The sequence below is a fragment of the Excalfactoria chinensis genome, chromosome 4, assembly GCF_039878825.1.
Source record: "Excalfactoria chinensis isolate bCotChi1 chromosome 4, bCotChi1.hap2, whole genome shotgun sequence".
NCBI lineage: Eukaryota > Metazoa > Chordata > Aves > Galliformes > Phasianidae > Excalfactoria > Excalfactoria chinensis.
This window is the reverse complement of record NC_092828.1, coordinates 58,872,824-58,889,966: the sequence shown is the minus strand read 5'-3', so window position 1 is coordinate 58,889,966 and position 17,143 is coordinate 58,872,824. Positions and strand designations below refer to the sequence as shown.

General features: G+C 36.8%; 1 protein-coding gene across 1 annotated transcript in view; it reads right to left on the bottom strand.

Moving 5' to 3' along the window:
- Positions 1–453: 453 nt before the first annotated feature.
- Positions 454–17,143, bottom strand: part of MGAT4D (MGAT4 family member D) — a 29,942-nt gene continuing 13,252 nt past the window's right edge. The window contains exons 4-15 of the mRNA XM_072335808.1: positions 16,851–16,984; positions 14,219–14,265; positions 13,114–13,227; positions 11,698–11,773; positions 8,212–8,323; positions 7,188–7,318; positions 4,477–4,584; positions 3,549–3,742; positions 2,659–2,737; positions 2,464–2,542; positions 1,517–1,629; positions 454–1,011 (exon numbers count right to left, since the gene is read on the bottom strand). Coding sequence (XP_072191909.1) covers positions 985–1,011; positions 1,517–1,629; positions 2,464–2,542; positions 2,659–2,737; positions 3,549–3,742; positions 4,477–4,584; positions 7,188–7,318; positions 8,212–8,323; positions 11,698–11,773; positions 13,114–13,227; positions 14,219–14,265; positions 16,851–16,984 — 1,214 coding nt within the window. The 3' untranslated portion in view covers positions 454–984. The remainder of the gene's footprint in view (positions 1,012–1,516; positions 1,630–2,463; positions 2,543–2,658; positions 2,738–3,548; positions 3,743–4,476; positions 4,585–7,187; positions 7,319–8,211; positions 8,324–11,697; positions 11,774–13,113; positions 13,228–14,218; positions 14,266–16,850; positions 16,985–17,143) is intronic.

Here is a 17,143-nt window from a genome sequence, read left to right as displayed (position 1 = left end):
AAGAATATTGTACATTACCAAACTATTCTTAGTGCTTCAGGTGTGAAAAAAAGCGATGAATGAAGTCTGCACATCACAGGTAGGCGTGCGAGGTGCCGCTTCCCGAAAACACCTCAAATGAGACTACAGCAGTTTGCCATTTATTTTCAGATCTGTAGCGAGTTTTGGCTCATGACCAGCACGGAAATATCAGGACGTACTGATAATCAAATGGCAGGACACAACATTTTATTTAAATAGATATTCTTCCTACAAAAATAGAGTTACACGTGTTATATCAATTATCTCCTGTAGTTAATGCACAGTTCACAGAATCCTCTGAATGATACCCGTTTGATTTTCAAGGCATTCAAACAGTAGCTTATAAGCAATTCCCATTAAAAAAATAATAATAAAAATTAAACATACCTTATGCTACATTAAGGCTAAAACGTGGCACATTTGAGACCCACGTTCATATTGGTCAGTTAATCCTTTCCCAAGTGGACTGTTCTGAGTACTTGCATGAAATACGGACAATTTTTCCTTCAGTTCTGGTTTCCCTTCAAAACTGACCAATGTTCTTAGAGTAGTTGCAAACCATGTCCCTGACACTCTGCCTAAATGTCCATATATTTAGTTCTAGTGACCTAGAAATATACTGTCCTGTTTTGTCCCTGAGGTTGCCTGCAATGCCTGTAATGTCAATTGCTTACAGTAATACATAATGTTGTCCAACTGAGATGGAATTTTTACATAGAGCAGCTGAATCAACAGCATTTTATGGAAGTTTCTAACATAATCAGGTTTTTCATAGCTTTTAATATTTGTTACGTAAAGTTTTAACAGTTTTTACAAGTTTTGAACAATTATCTCCATTCTCTGCCAATACACAGTATTGGGTCTGGATTTGTTATTTATCCACTCAGAGTTCTGTTGCTGTTAGATAAGTCTTCAAATGAGTCTGTAACAAGTGACAGGTCAAAAATATACTTTTTCCAGTTATCAGTTTTCAGACATCTTGATAAGCACCTAGAAAATAAAACAACAAAAGTCCAAAAGCCATAGAATGTATCGTTCTCTAAAGTGGGCTTTTCCTTACTTAGAAGTATGACTACAGCAACCGTGAGTGATTGCTTTCAGCTTATGGGTTCACACACATTCAGATATTTGGTTAAAATCAGGATGAAACCAACAAACCATATGTTCATCTGAAACTGTGTACGGTAATTATCAATATCCAAAAAGGTGACTAAAAAAATGCTCGAAAATCCTCCCCGTGTCCTCTGGTTTGTCATGACTCAAATTCCAGTGGCTGTATTACTGCACTGCAAATAATAATGGCCAATTATTCCATTCCAACACTTCTTCTATGAAATAAATCCCCATCCAGTTAATAATACAGTTCTCCACTTGTGTACGTTTGTTTTTTTTTTTCCACAGAGAATCCAACTCAAAATAAGATAAAAACAGGTGACCATCAATTCTATGCAACAGGAGAAACTGAAACCAATTTAATAAAGCTTAGCAGACTCACCTCACTAAGTATTGCCCATACAGAGGAATCAGAATTGACTAATAGACGAATAGCCAGTATTTCTCCTACCGCCACATCGATGCTGCCTTCTGCAATTCCATTTTCAAAAGCTCCTAAATGAAAAATAAAGCACGATTAAAATGCACTTTTGAGTGAACTTATGTAGAAGTTACACATTACAAAATAACTCCAGAACACGAGGGGAAAACATCTGGAAAAGCTCAAACCGTAGCCACTGAAAGATAATGCTTACGAACAACACGAAAGAGCTTTTCTGAGCAGTACAGTGATTCTAAAAAGAGATATAAGGAATCACATTCTAATTCTAACAAGAAGTGATGAGGAACTGAAAGTGGTTCATTAGGAAAAAAACAGCCATTATGTGATAGGACAGAAGGAAAGTGGAATTAAAGTAGGTCTCCCAGTAGTCCATTTTTATTCACATAACGGCATTTTAGTTTAGGTAAGAAGTAGGCAACAAGACTTGGCAGATATCTGGTGAATCTGCAGCTCATTTAGAGCAGCCAAGCACTGCTCTGAAGGGGAGCTTGGTGTGCAAAAATGCAATGTGTTATTCTTCATCATAATCAATATGGACTCCTTTTTTCTTTAGCTAAGGCTGCAAAATTCAAACCAGAAACAGTTATCCTATTAAAAACCTTGCAGAGGCTGAGCTGTTCTCATTATTGATTATTGCTATAGATCCCTTCTAGCATCAGTCGTTCTGTGATTAGGTGCCTTGACTTTTGGCACCACAGTTAAGACTCTTCTTTAATCAAAATTAATAGGTGAAACATCTCACACACACAATAGAACAAAAGTTTCTATTCCTTACTAGTTCCTACCCTAAAGTTACATTCGTTGCAGAGCTAATGAAATTCTCAAGTGCAAAACGTTTTATGTGGAAGAAAAAACATCTGGTTTTGAAGCAACAATAAACTATTTACCTATCTTTAAATATCCGTCTTTGGTTGCAGTGTAGTTAAATTTACTTCTGTTGCCAACCAGTCCTTTCCTTACAGCTTCCTATAACAAACAAAAGAACAAAACCTCAGCAGTGCTTTCTAGAACATGATCTTACATGCCAAATATCCATAAAATGAAATTATATTGTGTATTGCAGGTGGAAATAAGAGACTTACATCAGCTGGCAGCACTTCCACAGTAGTGTCATGTAGTATATCACCAGGGTAGTCCATATTTCCACTTCTAAAAAAGTATCTGATTAAAAAAAAAAAGCATATTATTTGCACTCGGTTTCTGCTTTAGAAAAGTTCTAAAGTAGTAATATTTTTCTTCTCGGAAGGAAACCTTTAAATGCCCTCCCTTCAGTTAGTTGTAGGCTAGACAGAACAGAAATAGGCATTAAAACTTTCTGACGTGTCACCAAATGATACTAGGATATTTTTATTTAAATAAAAACAAGCATTAAAACCATCTTACTCTAGAATCATGAATACAAGCATTCCCACTTTTCAGTGCTCAAAGTCTGAATCGATTCATTTTTCCAGGCGTAAATAGCTAAAGGAGTTCTGTCCTTGAATTCATTCCTATCATCCTAAGGCCTAGGAAAGTTGGGCTTCTGGAATACAGGGGCACGAAACATCTCAAGAACAGTGTATACTGAATGCCAAGAGAACCCCCCTCTTTATTGACACTGATCAGTTCAGGTGCTCTAAATAATCCATAGTTGTTAATGAGCACAAGCACTGACAAAGCCTAAAATAAGTATTTGCACATGTAAGCCACTGGGGTGGCAGGATCTCTTTCAGTGAGAAAAACATGTAAGGTGAAACTTGGTTATTCACAGAAACATCTTAAGTTAGATGTCTGGCTGCGACCAAAGTGTTTGTTTTTAAAGGCAATACAGATGTATTCATTACAGTCAATGAAACAAATCTTGGATTTTGCCTCAGTAATCAGGCTATGGTTTATGGAAACAGTTGAACTCTGGTGATTTTGAATGTACCCAAAAGTTGTATCCAAACTGTATATATGCAGTCTGCCATACTCCATACCACGTAATACTTACTTTTCTACTTTTAGTGGCTTCAAAAAGGTGAAGCTGATATAGTCCCCAGCCATTGGAGCTGAAGCCCAGAAATAGCCTTTTCCTTCATAAACGTTTTCCAAGGTATACTGCTGGTAGATTCTTAGGCTTGTATCCAGTTTTGCAGGTGGATTATTATGTGCATTATGTAGCACACTTCTGCCAAAATCTTTGTCCTGTTGGATTTAAGAAATGTAATTTCACTCCTAAAAGTGAAAACAGTGCTCCAGTATCTTGAGTTACTGCAGGTAACTATTCCAGGAAAAAAACTTACCTAAAAAATATACAATCTTTTTTGATGGAAAAAGGACATTCATTTGACTGTGATTCAATGTTAGTGTGTAAACGGATCAGAAAAAGAAACTTCTCCAGCATAGGCTATTTTGTGGTTATCTACTATGCCTTCTACCAGAATATCCAATAGCAGAGGCTACCTAAACATTTAGATTGATCCAACAGTGATCTTGTGTGTAGTTTAAATGGCACTAACAGAATGGTACCCGCAGTCTGGGGCTTCACTGCTCATCCTTATCAAATACCTGGCAGATCCTACCAGTATGCTTCTCTTATCAATAATCCTTCATATTGATATTGTTGACTATTCAGCCAGAACAGACCACCATAACCATTTATGTTTGTACAGTGCATGAAAGCTTGTAGTGTGAAGAGGGTTCCTACATGCCATGCTGCTCTGACTGATGTAAGTATTTAGATCAGAGACCAGAAACGTTTGTGCAGAAGCACTACGCCCCATCTGCAATTCAGATGCCAGAACAATATGCTTCCCCAGAACTGTAAAGTCAGCATTTCTAGGATAATGCTGAAGATGCAATGCTTGATACCAAACTGAGAAACAAACTAAAACAGAAGTGTATAGTTTAGAGCTATAGCAATTGTTTCTTATGCTTACTTTCAAATTTTGTATCTTCCCAGACAATGATGAATGAAGTCCCATATGCTGAAAGAGAGATGGCTTAGCACGGATACGTAACCTTGCCTTTTCCTTTTCACAGTGTGCCTAGAAAAAGAAGAGAGTGAAATTTTATTTAAATGAAAAAGATGCAAACTAACTTCCATAAGGCAATTTCATTATGTAGTTAAGCGTATGGGTCCAGGATGTTTACCTATATGTACACAAGCAGTCCTTAGATTAACAAACATTTTATCTCAGATATGCTTTCCAGACATAAGCTCATCATAATTCCACTCGTGGTGCAATGCAGATTTGCAGGCTCAACCACTATTAATTCAGAGACTTGTACACTGTACATTATCACTCATACCTCAAGTGTAAAATACACCTCAGACTGGAAACAGACCGACTTTTGTAACTGCTTCTGGCAAATTTTGTTTCAACTCTTGACCTTGCCGTATCATTCTGCTTTGACCAAAACAAATCCTCTTGAGATTGATTTCAGTTACATTTCTGGCTTTTGGCTCTTTCTGCTATGTATGAGAATATTATAATGTAATATACTATACTAAACTCCATGTCTGTCGTTTATCGTAGAACTACATAAACCCCCTAGATACCATATTTGTATCCTTGTTTTTCAGTGTAGACACTCTTTGTGACATGACATATACCAGGAACTTTGATTACCGTAACTGGTACTAGTTTCTGGGTTTCCTGCTTTTCAACTGAGAGCACATAATTTCTTTAAATGTAATTGTTGCACTCTGTTCACAAAGCATCAGTTACATCTTACAATAATTAGCAATGCATAATGAAAAGGAACAGTGCAAAGAGTTAGAATTGCAGTCCCCAAGACTCTTGGTTCTGCCACAGAATAATTGTATGAGTTCGGAAGATCATTTAACCCTTCCATATCAGTTTTCAAATATTTAAACTTGAGAGGATGATGTGTTTACTTCTTCAATAAACTGCTTTCAATTCCATAAAAGAAAACAGGTAACATAAATTATGTCAGTGCTACACATTATAATCCTCACTCAATTGGCTTAAACAGTAAAACTCACAGGGGATTTATGGTTCTTAGAAAATTACTAATTAAAAGTTAAAGATCACCTGGAAGGCTCTTAACAGAACCAAGTATTTTTATGTGTGTCCACAGCAGATGTTCAGCAAAACAGTGTAAGAACACAGTATGTGCTGACCCTTCGAGGAATAGAGTGATCAAGTAGCAACCACTCTCAGCTGCTCCAGAGTGGAAAAGTGTGAGGATTTCTGTCAATTTGCCTATTCTTCATCTGTAGGAAACTCCAGCTCTCAAATCACTGCTTTAATTTGTACAGGAGGAAGAGCAGCTGGGATCCCTTTCATTCTCCCTGCCTCCATTTTCTGTATGCACAAGTAGTTTGATGATAGCACCCTGCTTTGGTTTGGCCAGGACAGGCTCACACTGTCTGCCTGCCTTTCAGGAACACAGCATTGTTTCAGATATGATTTATATACAGTGTAAGGAAGAAGAGTCATTTTAGAAATGAAAGCAAAATGTTTAATTTGTAGGAGTTGAGGTTGGTACATGTGAGACACATCTGGAATGGGTGTTGTTAACATAATAATGCCTTTTTTCACTCTTATCAGAATTTAAGCAAGAGCCTAAATTAGAAGTACTTCAGGATCTAGACTGACTCTGGAGTAGGATTTCAAAGCCTAATCCCATCTGCACAAACTGGGAATAGGGACTCCTCAGTGGCATTGCTGAAGCATAAAATCAGGTACCTTCTGCTGTCTTCAAGTTATCTCTGCTATACAGTAAAACTGAAAGCCTGTTGTTCAGCTCTACTTAGGCTCCTGTTCTGCACAACTCCCACCTGTCTCTTCTTAACACGTGTGCAAAAATAACGTGTGCAAACACATGCTGTGGGGACTCACTACGCTAATCAAAACAAACCTCGAACCTTGAAAAAATAATGTGAGAATCTCTGGTCATTTCTACATGGCATAGTGCTGTTGTACAGGAAGAGACAAAGTAGTGATCAGCACCAAAAACCAGTCAAAGAATGCAAAAGGACAGAAAGGAATGCTTAACATATCATCAAATTTACCTGTAATGCTATAAATGGCTTCTTTTGCAATCCAACCAACACAACTGTTTCTTTCATTTTCACTGAACAGTACAATTTCATCCTTTCAGTCTACACTTTTCCCTCTGGTTTTTGGGTTCTTTTTTTTTTCAGGCAAAGAGGCAAGTTTGTTTTCTTTTTCCCCAGGCAACAAAAAAAATCAAGTAAAACACTTGTGGTCTGATGCTGGACAGAAAGGAAACTGTATGTAAAATTCAGAACTGCATTTTTAACATTGTATGCTGTACAGACATGTGAAAACATCAGAAGGTCATCAGAAAGTTATGAGAAGGGACAGTCCATACAAGTTCACGTGTTCAAAATCTTATTTAATGTTGCAGAGTTGTCTTAAATAGGCAGTTACAGCAGACACGAGTTTGCATTGGCCATATTCTGACCTGACCAATGCAGAACAACTTTGATGTGAAAATCTAAATTCCATATGTCCTTGTGGGCTCCAGCACAGTGCCATACCATGCAGACCTGTATCAGCTCTCGAGATGAGAGGTTTTTACTCTGCTTTTTGAAAATAAATTATGCTGTGACAGAGACTATTACTTATATTCATAAGACATGCATAGACATACTTACTGCATCCTTCTCTGGATTGCATGTTTTGACCCAGAGCAGGTGGTCAAGAAGCCAGTCTATGGGCTTATCCTTATAGAACATCAGAAAAAATTCTACTATAAGTGGCAAGTCTTCTGATTTAAACAGTTTTCCTGAAAGCAAGACAAATTGGATATTTAAATACTTTTTATTGCTGCACAGTAATCATTCAACAGCTTTATGTTTTGCAGTACCCATGGCCTTAAACACATGGATGCAATAATTACATTTAATGGAAGTTTTACATAGGCTTCTGCTTTGGAACTTATCTCCATCTCACGCATGAAGATAGTCTCACATAGTCAACCAGGTGAGTAGTCAAGCATGCAGTTGTATCTGGGTTCCAATATAAATTTGCCAGTCATTTCTATCCATGTTTCAGATGAAAAAAGAGCAACCTCTCAAATCGTTAGGCATACAATTTCAGTGGCAATTATATACTCAATACATTTAGGTTAAGACCTAAATAGAAGTTGCCTTTAAAACTCTACCAATATTCATTTAGTTCTTTTGCTGTTTTTATTACTAGATTTTGTTAAGATTTCTTTGTTTGACCTAACACTTACAAGGTGTTATCACAGGTAAATCATGTTGTAACCTAGGAAAAAAATGTAAAAGGAAACTTACTACTATAAAAACAGAAAAGCAAACAAACAAAAAACCCTTTAGTACAATATGGGCTCCGTGTTCTGCACCACAAAGGAAGGAAAATTGATGCTTCACAGATTGTACAAATTCCAATTGTGAAAAGAAGGCTGCAGTAGCACAGAGTGCTCTGATAAAGAACAAAATTGGCTTCTTACAGAAACCCAACAACTAGATTCTGTGCTGCATTAGGAAGACAGTGCCAGTGAGCACAGAAAGTAAAAGGTTTCCAGTGGAAGCTTTTCTGAAGAGCCAGTGAAGTACTGATATACAAGTCCTGCCACATAAGAAATGTAATTGTGAATGAGATCTGCTTAAACAGCTCCAAACCAACTGACACTGCTGAGGACTTGATACTTACCAATAAATCCAAGCTGGGAGAACTCAAGAAACATCCACCCTGGGGACTGTTGGGCAGCAAAGTTTTCTATGCTTTGAATGTAATCAGGCTTGGCTATAATATCATCTTCCAGCTGGGAGAAACAAAAACAAGCAAGGCAACTGATGATTTTATTGCTTGCAGAGGAGGTGGTGGTGTTGCCCCACATCAGTGATAATCACATTATAACTGGTTACTGCGCTGTCTGTAGTGAGGCTGTGTCATACTGCAGCGGATTGCTACTTTGCTTCTACATATCACTGTTTTGATATAATTCATTAAATACTTACTTCCCATGATTCTCTTTCACTTAGAAAACACAACAAAAACAAAAACCAAAAAATAAACAATCATAGTGCAATAAGATAGAGGTTAAGGAAAACAATAGAGAGTTTGTACTGAAGTTGTACAAGCACTGATAAGCAGCATAAGTAAACTGTTTGGGAAGAAAAACTTTGAGAGCAGATGGCCTGTGGCTCAACAGATTAGCCCAAGCAGACTCTGTTATAACTGAAAGGTGATGGGGAACTGGGGATGCTTATTGACACACCAGTGCAACACATTTCAGGGAGAACTCGTCACGGAAGAAGGAACAAGCTGTAAAACAGCGGAAGGGCAGAAATACAAAGACCCTTCAACACGTTGTGAAGGCTGAAGCTGAACACAGCAGTAAAGCCAACTGAAGGATAGTCAGAAAAGGAAAATGATCAAGGAAATGGGAAAAGACTTGCCAGTTCTTGCAGAGTTTTCAGAGAAGAATGGGATATCTGAAAAAACAGAAGCTGTGCCATTTACTAAACCTGTAGGTAATGATTCTAAACTAAGAGTTTAGATCTGAATTTGGTATGAATGAGAAAAACACAAAAAGACTACACCCTACACTGTGGGGTACTGATAGAATTAATTTGATCTAACTGCTGCACTTTATTGGTTCTGATGCTTGTCTGATAGCACCAGAATCTGGTTCACAGAACTAAACTGGCAGTAAATGAATACTATGGGGAATACTATGGGGAATAAATGGTTTCCTGCTGGTTTTGCACATTCAATAGACTCAGCGACAACAGTCTAAGGGAGCAGGCCCACAGCTTTAAGTTGAATTTGGTCATTAGAGGTGTACAAATATGAGGTTAGTGAGGGAGAAACAGGTCATCAACAGTGAAACAAGGAGGAATTAGAACAAAATTGAAAGACAAGATAATGAGTTCCTCTTTGATCCTGCCAGCTTTTGCTGATGGTAAGGAATCGGAAAGCAGATGAACTGAGGTCAAAGTTAACAGTTAATAACAAGATCTGAGATCTGAGGTTGGAGTTAAGGAGACAGTTATATGGAAAACAACACAAAAACAAACCCCAAAACAACCGAAGAAACCACACAACTGCTAACACTAAATACTAAATGTAAAGGGAGGAGAGCAGGGAATCAAAGAGAGTTTAAGAGAATCTCAGAATTTCAGAGACAATTTCAGAGACAAATTGAGTGAATACAAAAAAGGAAAGGCAGAAAAAACAGTGTCTCAAAAATGCCTCCATATCTCACAAAAACCTCCACACTGAGAAACACCAGAAAATATACAAAAGAAAAATATAGGGGCTCTGATGCAAAGTAGTTGTGAATGTGTTATGAATGCAGTTTGGACTAGGGAGAGGTCTGAAATGGCCTCTTCCAGAGCTGACAGTTGAAAGTGAATATTAGACAACATAATTTGATCTCCTATGTAGCACATGCTATAAAAAGTAATTTAATTGTACCTAGCCCCATGATTTGTTCCACTAAGGCATATCTTCTCGAAGAGTGTTTGCCATTGCTTAAGGATTTCAGTATCAGTTATTCTTTTCAGTAAGTTACGCTCTATTCAATTACCTTTAATACTCTGCACCTACATTCTACTTTTGCTTGTTTCAGCTTACAGCCACTTGTTCTTCACATGCTCTTATCTGCAAAAGGAAGTTATGAAGTGGCTGTAGGCAGCTTGATCAGGAAGTTCAAGGTAAAAGCTGTCTAGTCCATTTTGCCCAATTGCCATCTAAGAATATGCCTAAGAGAAGTTAGAAGCAAGAAGTAACAAAAGCTGTAGCATATAACAGAACTGCGGGCATCTGACAGGAATGCATCTTCCTTTCTAAATCATACTAGTGTATTTTTCTGTTTTAATCATTGTTCAACAAATCTAAAGATTGCTAAGCTCAAAAATCTCCCTCTCTCATTTTCCACAGAAATAGTTGATTTATTAAAATCCCTTTTTTTTTAGTATAAAGAAAATGTCAGATAAAAATACACTTTCATGAAAGTTATTCAATTTAAAGCTCTACCAAATGGGAGGCTTGACTTACAGCCTACATATGTCTATGAAGACACAGTGCAGCTCTCCAGACTTCCCAAGGAAAACCTTATGAAGCAAAAACAAAAAGCACACCAAAAACTTAGCAGTAATTCAATTAACTCACTCCCAAGTTTATAACAGATTTCAAATCTGTTCTAAAATCTGGATTCTAATTAATTTGATGTTTTGTATATGTTCACGTGAACCATCGCTACACCTGAACACAAAGATGCTTTCATACGTATGTTTCAGAACGAGCTCAGCCTACAGGAACACAAAGAACAAATACATCTCCTCACAACTAGTCCTGGATTTGGATGCCTGATTTTAACCTATGTTAAAATCCCATTAACCTGTCTCTGATATTATTAAAGTGTCTCAAGTGGCCCTGCTAAATTCAAGGAAATACAGTGAAAAGCATTCCTGCAAAATGCTCTTATTAAGAAAACTTCAACATCATTTTACTACAACCAAACCAGGTATGTCTTCATCTGAACTTCCTGTGTTGAAAACTCACTTCTCAGATTTGCCACTATTCCTGTTGCTTTTGTGTTCTTTTTTTTTTTTTTTTTTCCCATTTCATTCCACAAAAGCTGCCTAAGTCACAACAGTGTTCTACAACTTCATCACTGTGGAATGCAAATCTAGTACGATGGCTAATCCTAAGCGTGAATGCATGGGGATCTTCTTAAAAATCTCACACTAAATCATCTGGTGAATTAAGGATTCATACAAACCTGCTGCATAACATTTTAACCAGCGTCTCTACGCTGGTATATCTCCTTACCTGGAAAAGTCATCTAAGATCTTTTGGTTCTTCAAGATTTGGGCTATAACCTGCACCCATTACCATTATTCTGTTTTAATGCAGCAAATGAAAATACTCTAAACTCTGACTCTCTTTACCACGTGCTTCAGTTACCTTATCATCACATGTCATGGAGGTACAGGTTTAATGAAATAATGAAATACGTAGCTGCAAGATATGTGTACAAACACAGCAATATAGAGATGCTTCTAAAGAACACGAAAAAAACACACAGAAAATGACATTTTTATTGAAGCCTTAGAAAAAAAAAAAAAAGTCAAAAGTTAATAATCAATAGAGATGTATTGCAGCTGCTTAATGATCATGTGAACATACCTGTAAATAAAATGTTCCCTTAGGTTGAGCATACAGCATTAAAAAGCTATAATCCAAATTCTGTTTCGTTCTCCACCTAAACATAAGCAGTACATTCTGAAAAATCTCCTTGGGTAATTTCCAAAGGTTATTTGTATAGTAAAAGCATTAGGGCAATAAAATCATAAGGTTGAGTACTCTAACTCACAGTTAAGTGAACTAAAAGAAATCAAGTAGTATTTTTGATCTAAAAATTTCCTTTTAATTGGTGCAGACATCAGCAAATGATTTGAATTCCCCAGAAAAGTTGATGTTAACTAAGCAAAACATTTAAATCTCTGTCAACTTAATCTGAAACTATACGTTCTAAATGTTTAACAAGTAGATTCATTTCAAATGACTTAAGGGGGGCTGCTCATTACATTATGAACATTAGAGGTCAATACACAATTATTATTTAAAGATCATTCACAGCACTATAAAACTGAGTGCTTTTACTGATCAAGAATAGAGAAGCAGGTAGGCAAAAATTCATTTTCTGATTTAAATGCAAACACAGATTCTTCTCTGTGAAGTACAGCATCTCATTTTACCAAGAGAGGAAGCTGATACTCAATATTCAATGCCAAGTATCAGTACATAAAACAATTAACATCAAAGTACACACCCAGTGTACCTGATTCAAAGCTAATCACATCTGAAAGGTAAGTACATGAGAAAGTTTATGCTCTGGAAAACAGGAGGTTTATCTGTAAATCCCTTATGCTTGCTGAGTTCAATCAACCTAAACACTAAGTACCACACACCTCTTGCTGTATTGTTTATGTAGCTCCTAGGCACGCTACTTTTTCGCATAAATTACAGTTACTGGTCACAAGAAAATTATTTTCTTCCATTTGATCAATTTTGTTAGGTTATAATTCCAGCCTTCGTTAATTTGAATGAAAACCCCAGAAGTTAAGATAAATCATTAACGGTACTAAAAAACATCCACAATCACAAGTTAGGTCATTAGTTAAACCCACATTAATTGTAGCTAGTTATTAAAGGAGCCACATGGGCCTTTCTTTGTGCATTCTCAGATCCTCTCCCTTGTTTGTTAGTTTTTCCTTTATTACTAAATTATCTAGCCTATCATCTTTTGGCAGTATCTGTGTGCTTTAAAACCTATGGGATGCCCAGAGACAGGACACAAAGGAGAAGCCCTGGCTGTCACTTGGAAGCCCATCTACAGCATTAGCTCTTCACAAGAACTCCTTGCATAACTGTTTAAATAAACAAATAAATACATAAAGCAGGGGGAAAAAAAGTGTACACTTGAGGTCCACTAGCTCTGAAATACAAAACCATATCACTACAAACAATACTGGCTTTTGAATAATTTTCCATTTTACACACTTAGAAGAGAGTTCTTAGGTTATATTGAAGCTGTCTTACCTTACTCTGTCCTCTGAATCCCCAAATGTTTTCCTCAGATTGGAAAGATCTGGATAATAAGAAGCAGGAGGAGAAATAATCTCTAGGACGCCAGACTGGACTTCTCTGGGGAAGCTATGAAGAAAAGTTTAGAGAGACTCCATTCTTTAAAAAGATTTTTGACTGTAACCACACACCAGCTCCCAAAAATTGCATCTGCATTTCCAGAAGTGGAATTCACAAGTCTAGCAAAGAACATAATCACACATATTGCCAGCTAGGGGAATTAGGAACCAAGATGATATCCCTGACAACCATTAGAACAGGCAGTACAGTATCTCATTCAAGTAACAGAAAACACGAAAGAGAATTTTGAATTGGAAATCATATAAAAATGCAGCAGTAATTACCAGTGAAATCCACTACCTAGAATTACAGGCAACTTGTCAAGAACTGCCATGTTCCTTACCCTTCCTCGATCTACTTCCACATTCCAACCAAAATGACACTGTCTTTAATGGAGGTCTGGCACGGAGGTTTAGGTTTCAGCTCTATTTTCCATTTTAACAGTCACTGAAAAAGCATACATCATCTCTTGCTTTCTTTCAGATAACTGCAGTTCAGAGCTTTCAGCCTTACCTGTATTGTGACTGTTGGCTACACTACACCACTTCTTAGAAAGCAACTAAATGAATCTACTAGTGAATGCATTCTTTTACCCAAGCATTTTTATTTAGAAGTGTTCTTCTCAAGCTACTCTAAGGTTTTTCACAGCTGTGTCTATGTGAAAGAATGCAAAGGATGCACTAGTATCCAAGCCTTCATTTGTAAAAGCTAACGTTAATTTTGCATGGCTAAGAATATCCACCTCATGTTACCCATCATTTACTAGTACTTCACATTATCTTATAAGCTGATTGCTGCCCCAAATCCACTGCCTTCATGAAATAGCGGCAAACAAGGGAACAAAACCACCCAGAAAATACGATAAACCTCAGGACTGTAGGGCCTTTCTTAGCAGTCCCATGTGTAGCGTTATAATTTATTGCTGAAATGTTCTAATTCTGCCCATAAAAGCTCAAAACTTATCTATCAGCTGCTGAATGTTGCACTGTGAAGAACTTACCTGGTTTTAATACTTTCAGCAACACTGTTAACATATTCTGCGTTCACCTAGAGAAAAGAAGTGGGCTTTCATTTCAAGTCACCCATTTCTGCATTAAGCAACATTATGTAGGAAATATATACATGAAAACATTTCATTTCTATTCTCCATTTTATTTCATTAGAAGCAAGAGCTATATATATATATACACACACATACACATATGTATATATATACATATGTATATATATATATATATGTGTGTAGTTGTATTTCCACTACAAGACAGTATGACATTTTGTTTTCTCATAACTTCTGCAGACAACCAAGCTATTTTCCGCAGAAACTATTCTACAGCTTTCACTTACACCAGAAAAGCACAGCTGTGTAACAGCCACTAAAAGGAATTATTTGGGGTTAATCATCCAAAAGTCACAAAGGAGGCCTGTGGCTGTTGAGAAAAGTTGCCTAAAATATTATAAAGCTAACAACACTTAAAACGTTTATTTAGTTTCTTCTTACTATAACAGACTTACAGCTTTTAGTCTGAAAACTTTGAGGATATACTTGTTCAGTGCTCCTGTTTCATGAAGTTGTGGAAAACACATCTGTTAACTATGAAGCTGCACCGAAAGTAATGCCTCCCATTTTATTATGTTGGCCCACCCATCAAAGATGGATGCTGGTGATATGTCAGTAGAGGTTGAACCTTCCCACCAGTATTCTCCATTACATTTTGTTGCTGTGTTAACAGATGGCAGTAGAGAAGCACTCTGACAAAATGATGTTTGATACAAAAGTACGTATGAACCAAAGGGATGCTACTGAATTCACCCACGTGGAAAAAGCTGCACATTCATCAATGCTTGCTGAATGTTGATGGAGATCAAACAGTGGATGGTGGTGGGTGATGTGTTTTCAGCGGTGGCGACAGCAGGTCACCTCCACTGGTGCAGATGTTTATGAGCACAGCATGCAGGCTCTTGTTCGTTGCTGGTGAAAACGCATACCTAATGTGGCTCCTATGCTGAAAAACAGGGGTTTGTAGCTGAGAATTTTCTCCCTCAAATAGTGGTATTGAGTTCTTTGTATCTGTTATCGTTTCCACGGAAATAAATAGGAGGCATTATTTTTGGAGTGATCAACATACATTATGCAGTGCCGAATTTTATGAATGTGTTTCCAAAGCATTACAATACCTGTCTTAGCAGTTAAGATATTTGTTTTCTGTAATACAGAAGTGATCGTTACCAGCTATACAACAAGTGGAAAAAAAGAAAAAAAAAGTGATAAGAAAAACAACAACAACAAAAAAAAACAACCCACCAGCACTTGCAGGCAATAAGTTACTCTTGAGTTAACCCATGATGTAAATGTTCACCTTGATCTTTGGAAGCTTTGTGGGAAAAAGAAAGGTGTGTACTCATAATCAATGGACATATCTGCCCTTTTCCCATAACTACACGTTCTTATCACCTCATATCAGTACAGTTCACCTACGGTAATTTACTGCATGGCTGAAAAATAAAAGTTGCATGAACCTGACTTTGGGGATGAAAGAAAGGGGAGAGGCTGACTCTTGCAGCAGCAGTTTAATCTTAAATGAGCTGAATTGGACTCTTAATAAAACTTAAGCTGCTGTTTATTAAAAAATACGCTTTTAGAACCGTCCTCAGTAGAAACTGTCCAATTTCTGAAGTCAACTCTTAAAAAAACAAATAATTCTCTGAAGTATTTTAATAGAAGGTTTATCTAAATGGCAGTTGGGATTAATCTAAAGATTAGACTGTGGCACTATTTCTGTTGACAGTATTTCAGTTGCAAAAGCTATTGTAAATTGTTACTCAACTGAAAAATAAACTTTAACTCTTAATGAGTGTCCGCATGTATTCACTGAGAAGATGGTCATTACGAATGCATTCAGTTCATTCATGAAATATAACATATTTTATGGAAGGATAAGGACATATTAAGAACAAGTTTTGAATAACTGCAGTCTTTCACCTGCTAGCAAATGTCACCAGATATCTTGTATATATATATATATATACACAAATCACTCACCACTAATATTTTACCTTGAGAACTGTTTACTTTTGTAAATACGGAATGTTCACGTCCCTGAACAATTTAAAATGACTTTGTTTTTACCAAAAAAGTCTCCAACATTCTACGGTACTTTGCAAGATATGTGATGTCAAAATAGCAAATAAATAACTGTATTTTTTGTTAGACTTATTCTGTCTAACAAAAAAAATATATACTTTTTTCAGGTTCTATGGAATTTTTCTGTGAAGAACTTACTTTTCATACTTGCAGTAATGTATAATTTTCAGATAAAATAATAAGTTTGTACGCTTTTTATATCAAAATCTGACTGCATCAGCTGTGTTCATAAATGTAATACGGACATCTAAGTTACAGCTTTCTCCATATATGAAGACTCAGCTGAAGGGGTTGGACTCGATGATCTCTAGAGGTCCCTTCCAACTCCTACAATTCTGTGATTCTGTGAAGACTGCCTCATCCAGCACTGAAGAAACCCTTCACAAACCCTGAAGATGGTATTTAGCAACACCTTTTAGACTTTCATACTAAGACATGAATTTCCATGTTGTCTATTAGTATCCTGAATCTTCTCATGCAAACTTACCTCTGCTACAAAGATGATTATTACACAATCATTCTTTTGCTTTTCAGAAAGTCCGTACAATAGGGAATGCAGCGTGCTCATCAGGTAACTTTGTTTTTCTCTTTTCACAGTAGGAATACCTATCACCAGTGAGACTGCAAACAAAGAAATGAGAAGCCAAATCATCTTAAGTCAGGTAGAAGTAAACATAAATGCCATTTTAATTCTGGTTTGAGATAACCTTGGGTCATCTGAATGGAACTATAATGATAGAAGATGATCACTACTGTGAACATTCATTGATTGGTTTACAT